At 46.5% G+C, this 15,846-nt stretch overlaps 1 protein-coding gene across 2 annotated transcripts in view; it reads right to left on the bottom strand.

The window, feature by feature from the left end:
- The window catches only part of ERBB2 (erb-b2 receptor tyrosine kinase 2), a 218,904-nt gene that overhangs the window by 106,215 nt on the left and 96,843 nt on the right, over positions 1–15,846 (bottom strand). For both annotated transcript variants that reach the window (XM_063959734.1, XM_063959733.1), the window contains exon 3: positions 4,152–4,338. In XM_063959734.1, the coding sequence (XP_063815804.1) occupies positions 4,152–4,338 (187 nt within the window). The remainder of the gene's footprint in view (positions 1–4,151; positions 4,339–15,846) is intronic.

Here is a 15,846-nt window from a genome sequence, read left to right as displayed (position 1 = left end):
CCAGGGATACCATGTAATCCCCCTCGTCCAGGCTCGCAATAACCGCCCTGAGCGATTCCATCTTGAACTTGAATTTTTTTATGTATGTGTTCAAGGATTTCAAATTTAAAATGGGTCTCACCGAACCGTCCGGTTTCGGTACCACAAATAGTGTGGAATAGTAACCCCGGCCTTGTTGAAGTAGGGGTACTTTGATTATCACCTGCTGAGAATACAGCTTGTGAATTGCCGCTAGAACCGCCTCCCTGTCTGAGGGAGCAATCGGCAAGGCAGATTTTAGGAACCGGTGGGGTGGAGACGCCCCGAATTCCAGTTTGTACCCCTGAGATACTATTTGAAGGATCCAGGGATCCACCTGTGAGCGAGCCCACTGATCGCTGAAATTCTTGAGGCGGCCCCCCACCGTACCTGGCTCCGCCTGGGGAGCCCCACCGTCATGCGGCGGACTTGGAAGAAGAAGCGGGGGAGGACTTTTGCTCCTGGGAACCTGCTGTTTGTTGCAGCCTTTTTCCCCTACCTCTGCCTCTGGACAGAAAGGACCCGCCTTTTCCACGCCTGTTTTTCTGGGTCCGAAAGGACTGAACCTGATAAAACGGCGCCTTCTTAGGCTGTGAGGGGACATGGGGTAAAAATGCTGACTTCCCAGACGTTGCTGTGGAAACTAGGTCCGAGAGACCATCCCCAAATAATTCCTCACCCTTATATGGTAACACTTCCATGTGCTTTTTTGAATCTGCATCTCCTGTCCACTGGCGAGTCCATAAGCCTCTCCTAGCAGAAATGGACAATGCACTTACTTTAGATGCCAGTCGGCAGATTTCCCTTTGTGCATCTCTCATATATAAGACTGAGTCTTTTATATGGTCTATGGTTAACAGGATCGTGTCTCTGTCTAATGTGTCAATATTTTCTGACAGTTTATCTGACCACGCAGCGGCAGCACTGCACATCCAAGCTGACGCAATAGCTGGCCTAAGTATAATGCCTGTGTGTGTATACACAGACTTCAGGATCGCCTCCTGCTTTCTATCAGCAGGTTCCTTGAGGGCGGCCGTATCCGGAGACGGTAGTGCCACCTTTTTAGACAAACGTGTGAGCGCTTTATCCACTCTAGGGGGTGTTTCCCAACGTGACCTATCCTCTGGCGGGAAAGGGAACGCCATTAGTACCTTCTTAGGAATTACCAATTTTTTATCAGGGAAAGCCCACGCTTCTTCACACACTTCATTTAATTCATCTGATGGGGGAAAAACTACGGGTAGTTTTTTCTCTCCAAACATAATACCCTTTTTAGTGGTACCTGTACTTATATCAGAAATGTGTAACACCTCTTTCATTGCCTCAATCATGCAGTGAATGGCCTTAGTAGGCATTAGGTTAGACTCAACGTCGTCGACACTGGTGTCAGTATCAGTGTCAACATCTGGGTCTGCTTGTGGTAGTGGGCGTTTTAGAGCCCCTGACGACCCATGCGACGCCTGGGCAGGCACGAGCTGAGAAGTCGGCTGTCCCACATTAGGCATGTCGTCAATTTTCTTTTATAAGGAGTCTATACGTGCACTCGTTACTTTCCATAAGCCCATCCACTCAGGTGTCTGCCCTGCAGGGGGTGACATCCCTTCTAAAGGCATCTGCTCCGCCTCCACATCATTATCCTCATCAAACATGTCGACACAGCCGTACCGACACACCGCACACACACAAGGAATGCTCCGAATGAGGACAGGACCCACAAAAGCCCTTTGGGGGGACAGAGTGAGAGTATGCCAGCACACACCAGAGCGCTATATAATGCAGGGACTAACTGAGTTATGTCCCCTATAGCTGCTTTTTATATTATATATATATATTGCGCCTAAATTTAGTGCCCCCCCTCTCTGTTTTTACCCTGTTCTGAAGTGTAGACTGCAGGGGAGAGCCAGGGAGCTTCCTTCCAGCGGATCTGTGAAGGAGAAATGGCGCCAGTGTGTCTGAGGGAGATAGCTCCGCCCCTTTTCCGCTGCCTATTCTCCCGCTTTTTCCTGGATTCTGGCAGGGGCATTTACCACATATATAGCCTCTGGGGCTATATATTGTGGTATTTTTGCCAGCCAAGGTGTTTTTATTGCTGCTCAGGGCGCCCCCCCCCAGCGCCCTGCACCCTCAGTGACCGGAGTGTGAAGTGTGCATGAGGAGCAATGGCGCACAGCTGCAGTACTGTGCGCTACCTTGGTGAAGACTGATGTCTTCTGCCGCCGTTTTTCCGGACCTCTTCTTGCTTCTGGCTCTGTAAGGGGGACGGCGGCGCGGCTCCGGGACCGAACACCAAGGACTGGGCCTGCGGTCGATCCCTCTGGAGCTAATGGTGTCCAGTAGCCTAAGAAGCCCAATCCGGCTGCAAGCAGGCGAGTTCGCTTCTTCTCCCCTTAGTCCCTCGCTGCAGTGAGCCTGTTGCCAGCAGGTCTCACTGAAAATAAAAAACCTAAATCTATACTTTCTTTCTAAGGGCTCAGGAGAGCCCCTAGTGTGCATCCAACCTCGGCAGGGCACGAAATCTAACTGAGGCTTGGAGGAGGGTCATAGTGGGAGGAGCCAGTGCACACCAGGTAGTCATAAATCTTTCTAGAGTGCCCAGCCTCCTTCGGAGCCCGCTATTCCCCATGGTCCTTACGGAGTTCCCAGCATCCACTAGGACGTTAGAGAAAGCAAGGTTAGAAAAATAAAGTAGTATAGACCATATACAGTAGGGGATCTTCTTAATACCTGTCAGATCGTCTCCGACGGAGAGGATCGGACAGTTCAGTATTCAATTTGCGGCTTTGGTCCCATTTTCAAAATGCCAATCCAACTTCTTTTAAAGTCGAATTGGCATTGTCGAAAATGGTCCAAAAACCTGTCGACAACACCTCCAAATTCGTCAAAGTACGTGTATCGGCAGCGAATTTGCCGATACATGCACTTTTCGACAGTGTAATTTTTTTCCAACGGTCGGAAAAATGACACTGTCATTGAATAAGTTGAATGCAAATTCGACATATTTCTGTCGAAAAGTGACGGTTTTTCCGACTGTCGGAAAAACCGGCACAAACTGAATAGACCCCATAGTCTAATCACGGATCATACGAATCGCGAATAACAGAATAAACTAGGAGATCAACGTAAAAAAAACAGATACAATTACATTCTAAGCTAGAATATAATCATATTAAACAGATATTTACATAATGATAACTGTTATAGGTCATAAGACAAAGCTGTTAGCGACATAAAGTGTCAGAGAACTAAAAAGAGTCTGAGGAGTGAGACACAAGTCATAGTTTAAATGGGGCCAGCATGGAGTCAAGTAACTGTCCTAAGGGATAATAACTCATCTGGAGACAAGTGAACAAGCTAACACAGTCAGGCATCACCCTATACCGCTTCTAGGGAACAAAAGGGGGCAATTTAAGTAATAGATCAGGATGCCTGTAACCAACCTAGAAATCTGCATCCCATGCCCAGGAATTTAGACAGTAAGACCCTGGGTAACTAGAAATATCAGAGGACCAAATTGACGTTTGAAGGGTTCCAGGTGGTCCCCAGCATCCGGTAGAACTAGTGTGTGGCGAAAGATGGAAATAGGAGAGAAAGCAGTAAACAAATTTGGTGGCTCAACCTTCCCATCCCTCCCCAGGCACACCAAGAGCTCCAAGGTTGGGACGAGAATCATGATTACCCAGGTCAATGGGTGGGGAAACATGAAGCCGAAGATGAGATTGGGCATTATTTGTCAGTAGAAGTGGTATGCTGTCACCATCTTCTGGATTCTTCTGGGAGTCGTGGACAGGTAGTGTAATAGAGTTCAGTACTGTTTGAAAACCTGGATACCATCTAGCTGGCTTCCGACAAATTAACCCTTGTAGCATTAGCGTGTACATGGACAGACTAGATGGGCCAAGAGGTTCTCATCTGCCGTCACATTCCATGTTTCTGTATATGTCAAGTAACCCAGAGAAAGAAGCCTACAATGTATCTAGTTCTATTTTATAAAGTGAATAAAACAAAAACAGGTTAAAAGAAGCCTTTATATTCCTATTATTACATGCCAATATAGTGTTGTGTATATATATATATATATATATATATATATATATATATGGTGCATCCCTTATGCAGGCATACAGCATCCTGACCTGTCAGATTTCTCATGCGCAGTTCTCGCAGGCCAGCGGTTCCTCCAGATTGTGAGTTAAACAATACAGCTAGGGCATAACGTTCCTGATACAGCTGTGTTCCACGGATAATGCGCAAGTTCTCCAAGGGGATGTAACTCAGCAGGTTGTGTGCTATTAAAACATAGCCCTGCACTTCCTTAATGTCCTGAAATGACAAGCACAAGTTACATCACCAGCGGCATACTTTTAAAAATCGATTTGCTTACATCCATTGGTCTGAGGTATGTAAGTGCCAGCAAAAGGGCACTAGTGCATGATGGCACTTCTAGTGACACATGTGTGCCCAATAAATGTTGCCCTCACCATAACATAAACAGTTTTGACCTGGCCATAAATAAATGATCATTAACACTAACACTAGGGGCCTGATTCAGGCCTAATCGCTGCTGCGCGTTTTCGCACAGCAACCGATCAAGTCTGAACTGCACATGCGCAGGGGGGGGGGGGGGGGGGGGGAGTGTAGGGCCAGACACATGGGGTGTCCCCCCGCATGTCTGAGTAACTGATCGTAGCCGTGCAAAATTTTGCAAGGGGACTGCCATCTAATGTACACACCCTCAATATTGCATTGTTTTTGTGTTCATTTCATCCTGTTGTGCAATTGCAAATAATGAATATATTTTAACTTACTTTAGGTTGTCTGGCATTGTGTGTATATACTCCACAAAATGTGTTTACTTTCTGTTAATTATACAATTTACAAGTAACAAATACTGGTGGGTTCAGTATGAATTACCGGGGGCTGGGACAGCGGCATCCCGGCCACCAGTATTATTATTATTATCCTTTGTTTATATGGTGCCACAAGGGATCCGCAGCGCCCAATACACAGTACATAATCAAATGAGCAAACAAGAAAACAGCACTTACAGTACAAGACAATATAGGACAGGTATAGAAAACCCGGGGTTAGGTGCCATCAAAGGGAGTATGGAGTATAAGATAGTGTAAGTAAGAAAAGGAAAGGCACATGAGGAAAGAAGGCCCTGCTCTTGCCAGCTTACAATCTAAAAGGTGAGGTGCTAACAGACCAGAGTGACATAGAAGGGGTAGACAGTGAGCATAGACAAGAGGGTTAGGAGGAGAGTTGTCTGGGTTTGGTGAAGAAGTGGGTCTTGGGAGCCCGTTTGAAGTTTTGTAGAGAGGTGGAGGTCCTGATGGGGAGAGGTAGAGAATTCCAGAGATAGGGAGCAGCACGTGGAAAATCTTGTAGGTAAGAGTGGGAGGAGGTAATCAGTTGGCAGGATAGACGGCGTGCATTAGCAGAGCGAAGAGGACGGGTGTATGCCAGCAGCAGGGCGAGCGCCCACAGAGGGAGAATAGCGTGTCTTGCTGGTTTTGTACCGCTGTGCGAGATTCTGGCATCGCTATTGTGTTCGCCGGGTTCCCGTGCGGCGGTATCTTAACAGATTCCCATACTGATATTTATGTTTACAATCTATTATCAGGTGTAGATCTAGTGGGTGCAGCCAGTGGTGAGACCAGGGAAGAAAGAGCCCAGCAACACCTTTTCACCCCCCATCTGATGCCAACGATCCTCCATGAGACCCTTGCATTGCTCTATTCAGAGCATTATGGTTGCCAGAGGAGGGTGAATTTGGCATAGGCGCACCACTATCAATATTTTGCAATTAGGCCTGGAAATGCGCAGTCAGTTCATGTCACTACAATTATGACCTTGGTATGCGTTCACCTAAAACAATCTGTAAACATAGCCTCGGCATGTGCTCTCCAGTAAATATCTGTAAACATTACCTCAGTATGTACTCACCTGTAACCATGTGTAAACATTACTTCAGTATCTGTTCACCTGTAACACTGTAAATATGATCTTTGTATGTGCTCACACAATTTTTTACTGGTAAACATTGGTGTGTGTTTAACTATACTATGGGCCAGATATAACAACAAGTGATATTCTTGCTATCAGTCATTCAGAAAGATAAATGTTGCTTCAGCCAATCAGCTCCTAGCTGTCATTTTCCAAGCTCATGACAGTTAGGAGCTGATTGGCAAGGAACACTATTTATCATTCGCAACGAATATAACTCGTTAAATCTGCCACTTTAAGCTTACAAGTAAAAATATTTGTATGTGGTGCTCTTTTGTAAACTATAATTTGTAAATACATTAGTAGCATCACACATTGAGACTGTGCTAGTAAACTCATTAATATCAGTGCAGGTGACGTTCTACCTGAAAATATCGCATTCCAGATAACCAGTTCCTGGATACGCCAACCAGCCCATCTGATATCAACAATTATTCCAAAGTCTAAGTCACTTTGATCACACTTCTTCCCCATTCTGGGGGTTTATTTACTAAAATTCGTATTTTTCAGAATGAGCTTGAAGTTCAAACACGAATGACATCGAATGTGTAAAAGTGCAACTTTTTGAATGGATTACGACTTTTTGTGTTTTCCGATGTCGATGTCATTCGTGTTTTTCAAAGGTAGAATGCAGCCGATTTTGTAGATTTGCGGCCATGTTGTGCGGTTTTTTTACCGACTGCGTCATTTTTCGGTTACGGGAGTGTTTATCCGTTCCCGGACGCGTTTTTTTTCTAAGTTTCGTTTTTGTCACTCGTCCGTGATTGGTTTGTTTCGTGATGGAGGAGTGTCTGTGCTCATTACTATAAATCCGCCCCAAACCGGCCGCACCTAGTGGGTTTAGTTAGTGGAGAGGTGAGAGGAAGGTGTGTTAGGAGTTGGTGAGTTGTTTGGAGTTTTTGGCGGTTTGGAGGAGGTTCGTTGCGATTGGTGAGTGCTGTACTGTGTGTGTAAGTAGTCTTGTCATACTTGTTGTGTAGTTATTTAAAAGTCTGTCTAGTTTTTTGTCTTTGTTTTTTTTTACGTCTATTGTCATTGTTTGTGAGTGTGTGTGTGTGTGTGTGTGTGTGTGTGTGTGTGTGTGTGTGTGTGTGTGTGTGTGTGTTTGGTGTGTAGTGGTAGTGGAGGAGTGTGCTTACTGTTTTTTTTTTCTCAGTGTTATTTGTTGTTTGTCCTGATTATGTCCCAGTCAGAGGTGAGTGTGGTGGAGGAGGTGAGTGAGAGGGAGGAGGTGAGTGAGGTGGTGGAGGTGAGTGAGGTGGAGGAGGTGAGTGAGAGGGAAGAGGTTAGTGAGGTAGAGGAGGAGGGTGAGGTTGCTGCTGCGGCCTCCAGTGAGAGTGATGCTGATGGCGCTCCGCAGCCACGCACCACTACGAAGACAGGCAGAAATGTAAAATTTAGTCACGCAGAAAATGTGGCATTGGTGTATGAGTTAATGCGTCATCATCGGCACCTGTTTGGCCCTCAGGCCTCCAAGGTGACATCTCGCAGAAAGGCTGTGCTGTGGGGTCAAGTAGTTTCGGCAGTGAACTGCGAGGGTGTGGTGAGGCGGACTGAGGACACTTGCCGAAAGCGATTTTATGACATAAAGCGCAGGGTAAAGGCAAAGATGGCCAAGGAGGCAAAGTCAGCCCGACAAACTGGGGGTGGCCATCCTTTCATTGCCACATATGCTGAGTGGGAGGAGCCCGTGCGTCGCAGTATTCCACACGAAGTTGTCCGTGCCACTCATGTCAGAGATTCTGATCGGCCCAGGTAGGATGGTGAGTATTGTTTTGTTTCTTCTTATCAGTGTAATTGTTTTAAAAATGTGTTTTAATGTGGGCAAAACTGTTTTTAGTGTTTGGCATATTTGTTGCATTGAGGATGTGTTGTTTTAATGTGTTTGTGTGTGAGGGATATGTATTATGACATATGAAATGTTTGTGTTTTTTATTTTTTTTATTTTTTGGGGGGGGATTTTCACCATCATTTACGTTATGTAAAAGGAACGATTATGTGTGCCATATGGGGCTCAGACCATACTGTTTTTTTTGCAATTTGTATGTTCCCAGTTTGATAGTTTAATGTTTAAACCTATTAATATTGGCTTACGTTGTCTGGTACAAATTGTTGAAGTAGTGATGTGTGTAAAACGTTGTGTTCCTAGTTGTATCCATTACCTTTATCCATTTATGTTGAATGTGCTTAGCATGGTTTTTTGTTTTCAATATCAGATGGTATATTTGCTGCAGACAGGGTCGGACTGGCCCAAAGGAGTACAGGGGAAACCACCGGTGGGCCCCACTCCTTCCTCTAGGGATCAGGTTCCAGACTGTGCCCTTCTATTATACATGGTAGATATGTTGCATTACACTGCAAAAGACAATTGTGTATTTCAAGCCTCTGTGGAGGCTAGTTACACCCCCTATGTAGGCTGGCCACTCCCATAACTATGGGCCCCTATTACTAGATCTCCCCGGTGGGCCCTTCATGCCCCAGTCCGACACTGGCTGCAGATGATTTTTGTCAGTTCTACTGTATGTATAAGTTGTAAGCATATGTGGTATTTGCAGGGCTTAAAGTGGTCTTGGAGAGGTGGGGGAACTCACCTCACCTGCAATGCCACAGAAAGGGTGTGGCCTCACAAGGAAGGGGCGTGGCCACACAAAAGTACCACCAATTCAAAATAATGCTTCACAGTAGCACAATCTTATTCACATTGCCCGCCCCACATACTAGTGCCCTTTACACACAATGCCCACAATTTTCAGAGTCCCCCCTTTTACACAGTACGGCAGGTAGAGCCCCTTCCAGGGGCAAACGCAGGATTTTATGAGGGGGTTTTATATATATATATATATATATATATATATATATCCAATTGTAAAGAAGGCACTCACCAGACTGGTATTGAAAATGCAAAAGACGTTTATCAAATTTCACATCAGCGACTTATTCATGGTTGCTGATGTGAAATTTGATAAACGTCTTTTGCATTTTCAATACCAGTCTGGTGAGTGCCTTCTTTACAATTGGATGTATTATGGGACCTTGTGGATACAAGCTACTCCCTGGAACTGTGACACCCCAGCAGTTGGCATCGGTTATATAGTGAGTGCCACTTCACTTACTTTGGTATCATACATACATACACATATATATATATATATATATATATATATATACACACATACACACACATATATACACACACACACTCAGAGTCTTGAAAGTGCAAAAACAGACAAAAAGAGTGACATGGCAAGAGAGGGTGAGAGAGACATGGAGATAGAGACATTGCAAGAGAGAGAGAGAGACATGGCAAAAGAGAGAGAGATGAAGAGGAGACATGGCAAAATAGAGTGACATGGAGAGAGAGAGAGGGACATGGAGAGAGAGAGAATATCAGCAGCAGAAAGACTGGGCACCCAGAGCTGTGAATTGTGGCAGCAGTTACCTGGAGGTCTTCATGAGGAGGGAGAGTTGACTCTCCTACCAGACGCCCAGGCAGGGGCAAACGCAGGATTTTCTTGGGGGGGGTTCCGTTCACGTATGCATGTACTTATGTTGTGATAGATAGATAGATATATATATATATATATATATACATACACACACACACATACATACACTTCTGTACATATACATACATACATACTTACACACAGCATACATACATTCATGGCGTACTTTCAAAAACATATATACAATACATAACTACTCGGATCAAACATACACACTGCAGACGCACACACGGAGCATACATGCATGCATACACACAGAGCATGCATACATATACACACAGAGCATACATACACACAGCATACACACATACACACATAGCATGCATACACACACACAGCGCATACACACACATAGGATACATACACACAGCACATGATACACACACAGGATACATACACATGATACACACACAGGATACATGAACACAGCACATGATACACACATAGGATACATGCACACAGCACATGATACACACATAGGATACATGAACACAGCACATGATACACACATAGGATACATGAACACAGCACATGATACACACATAGGATACATGAACACAGCACATGATACACACATAGGATACATGAACACGGCACATGATACACACATAGGATACATGAACACGGCACATGATACACACATAGGATACATGAACACAGGCCATGATACACACATAGGATACATGAACACAGCACATGATACACACATAGGATACATGAACACAGCACATGATACACACACAGGATACATACACACAGACACATGATACACACAGGATACATGAACACAGCACATGATACACACATAGGATACATGCACACAGCACATGATACACACATAGGATACATGAACACAGCACATGATACACACATAGGATACATGCACACAGCACATGATACACACATAGGATACATGCACACAGCACATGATACACACATAGGATACATGCACACAGCACATGATACACACGTAGCTTATAAACACATAGCACCCCCCCCCCCCCCCCCTCTTCCTTCCAAACACCAGGGCAGTGGGTTCCTCACCCGGCCAACTAAGCCCCCCCCTACACTTAAAACAAATACCTGTGCTCAACTGCAGTACAGTTCACTGTAAACATTTCCGTCCTGCCTCACCCGGCCGGCCAGCTCTGTCACATGGGAGGTCTGCCTGGGAGGAGCTGCAACTTTCTCTGCAGCTACTGTTGCTCCCCGTACATTCAGCCAGCCTGCCTCCGTCCTCTCCTCAGTTAGTGGAGGCAGCTGCCGGCAGCCGCACCGCACAGTCTATTTGCGGGGGGGGGGATCGGGCGTTACAGCCTGCGGCTCAGTCACACTCCGGCGGCTGTGGCTGCGGCAGAGGTGGGGAGTGAGGGCACTTTGAACCTGGCGCCGGCTGAGCGCCATTCACGGCTCCTGGACCGTCAGCTAATGAGAAGCTGCCACTTGGCAGCTTTTCATTGGCTGGCGGTCTGCGAGCCGTGATTGGCTCACGCCAGATTTTGAAAAAGCCTCATCTACTTCTAATTGGTGCTGCAGCCGGTCCGCGAGCCGTGATTGGCTGGCGGCCGCTGCCACCTTTATAATGGAACAGGGACATGATGCTGTGGCCGGGCGGAGGCGGAACTGGTTCCGCCTGCAATTAGAGGTGACGGAACGCAGTTCCGTCCCGTTCCGGCCCACTTTAACCACTGGGTATTTGAATATAGCATTTGTTATGTAGTGTTTTACTGCACATTCCTTGTTTGTGGCAAACATCTATGTTGTAGTAAGCATAGGTGATTTTGGTAAAGTAAGCAGATGTGGTCATGTTGTTGTATTTTTAGATTTATATTATATCTGTACTTGCTGAAGACAATATATGGCTGACTATTTTTAATATCAATTTTCAAAACACAGGTATGGTTTTGATTTTCCTAATGGCTACATGGCTAATGTTGTTTATCATGTTGTAAATGTTTTGGCAAAAATACATACCATAATGCTAAATATTTTTCAGTGTCACAAAGAAGAGCAGCCCGTAGTAGCAGGACAAATGTTGCACAGGAGGATGCTGCTGCTACTACAGGTAAAGTATCCTTTATGGGTTTTTTTAGCCAAAATATATTTTAGAAAATACACTAATGTATTGCGTTTTTCCATAGTCCCATCCAGCCCACACCTTAGTCCGCAAATGCGCACAGGACAACCAACATCCAGCCGCAAACACGTGGCGTTGAAAAGACCACGCCCAGATCTCCCGAGGGCCACATCTGCATCTCCCCCTCACAGACGCATCTCTACTGTGTCCTCAAGGTCACCATCACAATTACTGGCACCTTCCCCAACACGGGAAGCAGAATCCCCTCATCTGGCTGGTGAGTCCATAAAATAACACATCTGAACACTTACAAACACAGTGTACTTCTGATAATTATGTCAACGAAACAAAACACACAGTAATGCAGCGTCAGTATAATTTTTTTTTCAACTAAAACAAACATTAATGTAAAGGGCTGAACACCTCCTCACTAAAGCAGCCAAACTACATGAGTGCACACTTGAGGTATACAGTAATATAATGCTTATTAAAGTGCACACCATAATCTGCTGGGCAAGCTTCAGCACATGAGTAACATTGCTTATTGGGTTTTAATCTTATTAATAATATTTTCCTAGATTTATATGGCGGCACAAGGGATCCGCAGCGCCCATAACACAGTACATAATTAAATCTGCAAACCTTGAAAAGCACAGTTATACTACAGGACAAAATAGGACAGGTTTAGAAAAGCCGGTGTTAGGTGCCATCAAAGGGAGTATTGAGTATAAGATAGTGAAAATAATTAAAGAAAAGGAACATGAGGAAAGAAGTCCCTGCTCCTGCGACCTTACAAAAAATAAAAAAATGTTGGTCTACTATGCCATTCATGTTGTGTTTTCTGCCTCATCTTACTTCAACAGGGTTTGTACATGATTGTTTTTTTGTCTATTCCTGATTGTCTAATGTTTTTAAAACAATCAAAACCACGAACCTAAAACAAAATAGGGTCTTCCGTTAAGAAAAATATTTGTTGTGGCTTTTGTTACAAACATATGTGTGTTATTTTTTGACAAACAGAATAATAAATGCAATGCAATATGATAGAAGTATAAAATACATGTCGCATATTACTACAATGTTGTATTCTTATACCACACACAGATGATGTCAGCATGCCCACGGACCAGCAGACACTGCAAACTGATCCCACGTTTGTTCTGGATCTCCGCCCATTACAGACAACGCAACCTAGCACGGTACCTGTGGCCACGCCTCCACAACAAACAAGTCCGCAACCAATAATGAGCCCAAGTACACCACTGGCTCAAACTGAAGAGCAGACATTTTGGGCCAACTGGGCAAACCACCAGAGGCTCAATTCAGACCGTCTCCAAAGACAAAATCAGCTGCTGGCAAGTCTGCCACATTACATGCCACGCATAAGTCGAAATCTCAGCAGAGAACATTTGGAAACCAGTCGTGTGGCGACTTGTCTGGAGCAAATGCGGGCAGAAAACAGCACCATGATGACCACTTTACAGAGAATTCTGGATGAACAAATGAGGCAACACCAAAACTACCTGCATCTCCTTGAAAGGATCAATAGCCTTACAGAAAGTCTGGGTAGAATTATAGAGAATAACACGGCCTCCAATAACCAGTTATATGCTACACTCACTAACTTAAGCCACAACATAAGTGCTTTACACTCCCAACAAGCGAGCACTAGCTCAGGAACTACAACTCCAATAAATACCCCAGTGACCTCCCCAATAAGGAGGTCAAGCAGATCAAGACCTCATGTCCCTGGCCCCACCTCTGAAGCCTCCAAGGCTACACGAAAAAAATAAAGCCAGCCTCTGCAGATGGCAGATGCATAAGTGGGGTTAACACTGTCTGTTGACGTTTGCAATGTACACACTTTCACACTTTAATAAACATATTTGTGGTTTAAACATAAAAATGTTGTGGATAATCGGTATTTCTACCATGTACTTCTATCTTGTACTTATTGACCTTTTAAAGTATCACAATTATATGTGTAATTTTTGGTGAGGGTGCAACACATGTAAACACGCTTTTTAAAAGCAGGTCTATTTTTTTGGCGTATTTTTTTACGATTCTATCTTGAACACGAACGTGATGGACCTTTCACGGTAAAAAATACAAATATGAATTCTTGGTAAATTACAGAGTTCTACCAAATAACAGGCGTATTTGACCGATGGTGTATTCATTCGTATTTTTTCCCGTTGACTTCTAAAAAAAATACGAATGCCCTCATCACTGCCGAGATTTCTGTTTAGTAAATGACCGAGATGACACTTTGAAGAAAAAACACCATCTCGGTCAAAATCGGGAGCTTAGTAAATTTCCCCCCTGGTGTCTAATCTAAACAACAACTGAGCCTCTTGACAACGTCTGCATACTTTTATGCATTGAGCTGCTGCCACATAATTGGCTAATTAGATATATGGATTAGTGAGATGTGCAGGTGTAACTGATAAAGTGCCATTACATTTAAAAACATATTATTTATTTAACCACTATGGAATAACTTTGTTGTAATCATCAGGAACGTTCTTTCACAGAAAGACTGTGTAGGGCATAAATGTGGCCGAGCAGCATAAGCTCACCGTCTGGGCTTGCGGCGCTCCTCTCCATGCATCACCTTGGCTTGGAAGGGGTTAATGTTTTGGGGTGGGAGGAACGTAGGGAAAACTTCTGAATCTTGATTGGCTGGAGCATGGATAGGGGCTGGACTGTCTTAAATATAGGCTACTGACTGGGGACTTCCTGCCTCTTGCCAGTTTTTATCGTGGAACTGCTAAGTACTTCATTTTGATAATATCTCCTTCAACTCCTATAATCCTTTCCTTTTCCTAGCTCTTTATTTCTTTTTCTTCCTATATTCTCCCTTCTATCCTCTCCCTGCCTTTTTTCTTCTATCCACCTCTACTACCCTATTCCTGCTGCCTGTCCTATTCTTGATATCCTCCCACCCCCCTTTCTACTCATGCATAGACCGCGGCGCAGCGCTTGTCTCCCCGCACGGCTCATGGACTCTGCTGTTGTCCAGCCGACACGGGGGAGACCTGACGCGCCTTCAGCTCGGGAGACTGTGGGCGGCCGCCCGTGCTCCCCAGCGTCCTATCTCCCCGTCTCCGTCACCGCCACTGACTGCGGCGCTGGACGGAGCGCAGGAGATCCGCGGCTGTACGAGGCGGCCTGCCAGGGACGGTGCCCTGCCGTCCCTGGATCATCCGCTCGGGGCGGTTTGCGGCCACATAAGTCGCGTGGGGCCGGGACCGAGTTCCCGCCCTGCGCGGCGTCCCCCGCCAGGGGGGGGCAGCCCCTATGCCGCCTCACACACAGTGTCACCCATTGGGAGGGCGGGGGGTCGCGCGGCTGCCGGACGCCAGGGGTCTGGGCAGCGCACGCGTGCCAGTTTTAATGCAGCCACTAGAGGGGCCCATATGAGGCCTACTCCTGTCCCCCAGGTGCCCACTCATGTCCGGCCAGCGCACTCCCGTGGCAGGGCGGGGCGACGCGCCCGCTCTGCGGATGGCCTGCTGGCGCCGGTGGTCATTGCAGGGCCTGTCGGCCGGGGGTGTGCAGCATCCACCCGCGGTGGGACGGGCCACCTGGCCTCTCCTGCCGTGGTTGGACCCGTGGCGCCAGCCCCTTCCGGGTTGGCAGGCATGCCACTTAGTACTACCGCCAGCTGTGGCCGCACGGCCCCTGCCGATCCTAGGCTGGGGTCTCAGCTGCCGGTCACTCACCCCATACGGGCGTGGCGTGCGCAGGCAGGTGGCGAGCGATCTGGCCCAATCCGCGTCAAGACGTCTGCTTCCGACGCTGCAGCAGACACCCCTCAGTCTGACGTTGCGTTGCCTCTCTCTAGTAGTGATGACTCTCCGGCTTCTCATCCTGGGGCTAATTCGCGGGATAGGAGGAGGTCGTGGCGCAGGCGGTTCGGCCGGGGCGTATCACAGCTGAGCGGAGGTGCCGTGGTATCCGATAGTGAGGGATCATCCGGGTCATTGCTCACGACGGGAGGTTTGCGAACCTCCCGTGGGGCGCGCAACTCGCGTGTTGGGTCTGATCTTAGAGCGCCTGCCACGGCGGCTGCGCCCTTGGTGGACGCCACCATCTTGTCCGCCATTTGTGCCGCTGTCGTGTCGGCGGTGGCTCCCTTGTTATCCTCCGTACCCGGGGGACTGGGACGGACCACTGCTTCTTTGGCGGATAGCATTGCGCAATCTCTTACCCCGCTCCTGTCCTCTGGCGCGACGG

This window comes from Pseudophryne corroboree, chromosome 3, assembly GCF_028390025.1.
Source record: "Pseudophryne corroboree isolate aPseCor3 chromosome 3, aPseCor3.hap2, whole genome shotgun sequence".
Classification (NCBI taxonomy): Eukaryota; Metazoa; Chordata; class Amphibia; order Anura; family Myobatrachidae; genus Pseudophryne; species Pseudophryne corroboree.
The sequence above is the reverse complement of the archived record's forward strand: the minus strand, read 5'-3'. Positions and strand labels throughout refer to the sequence as shown.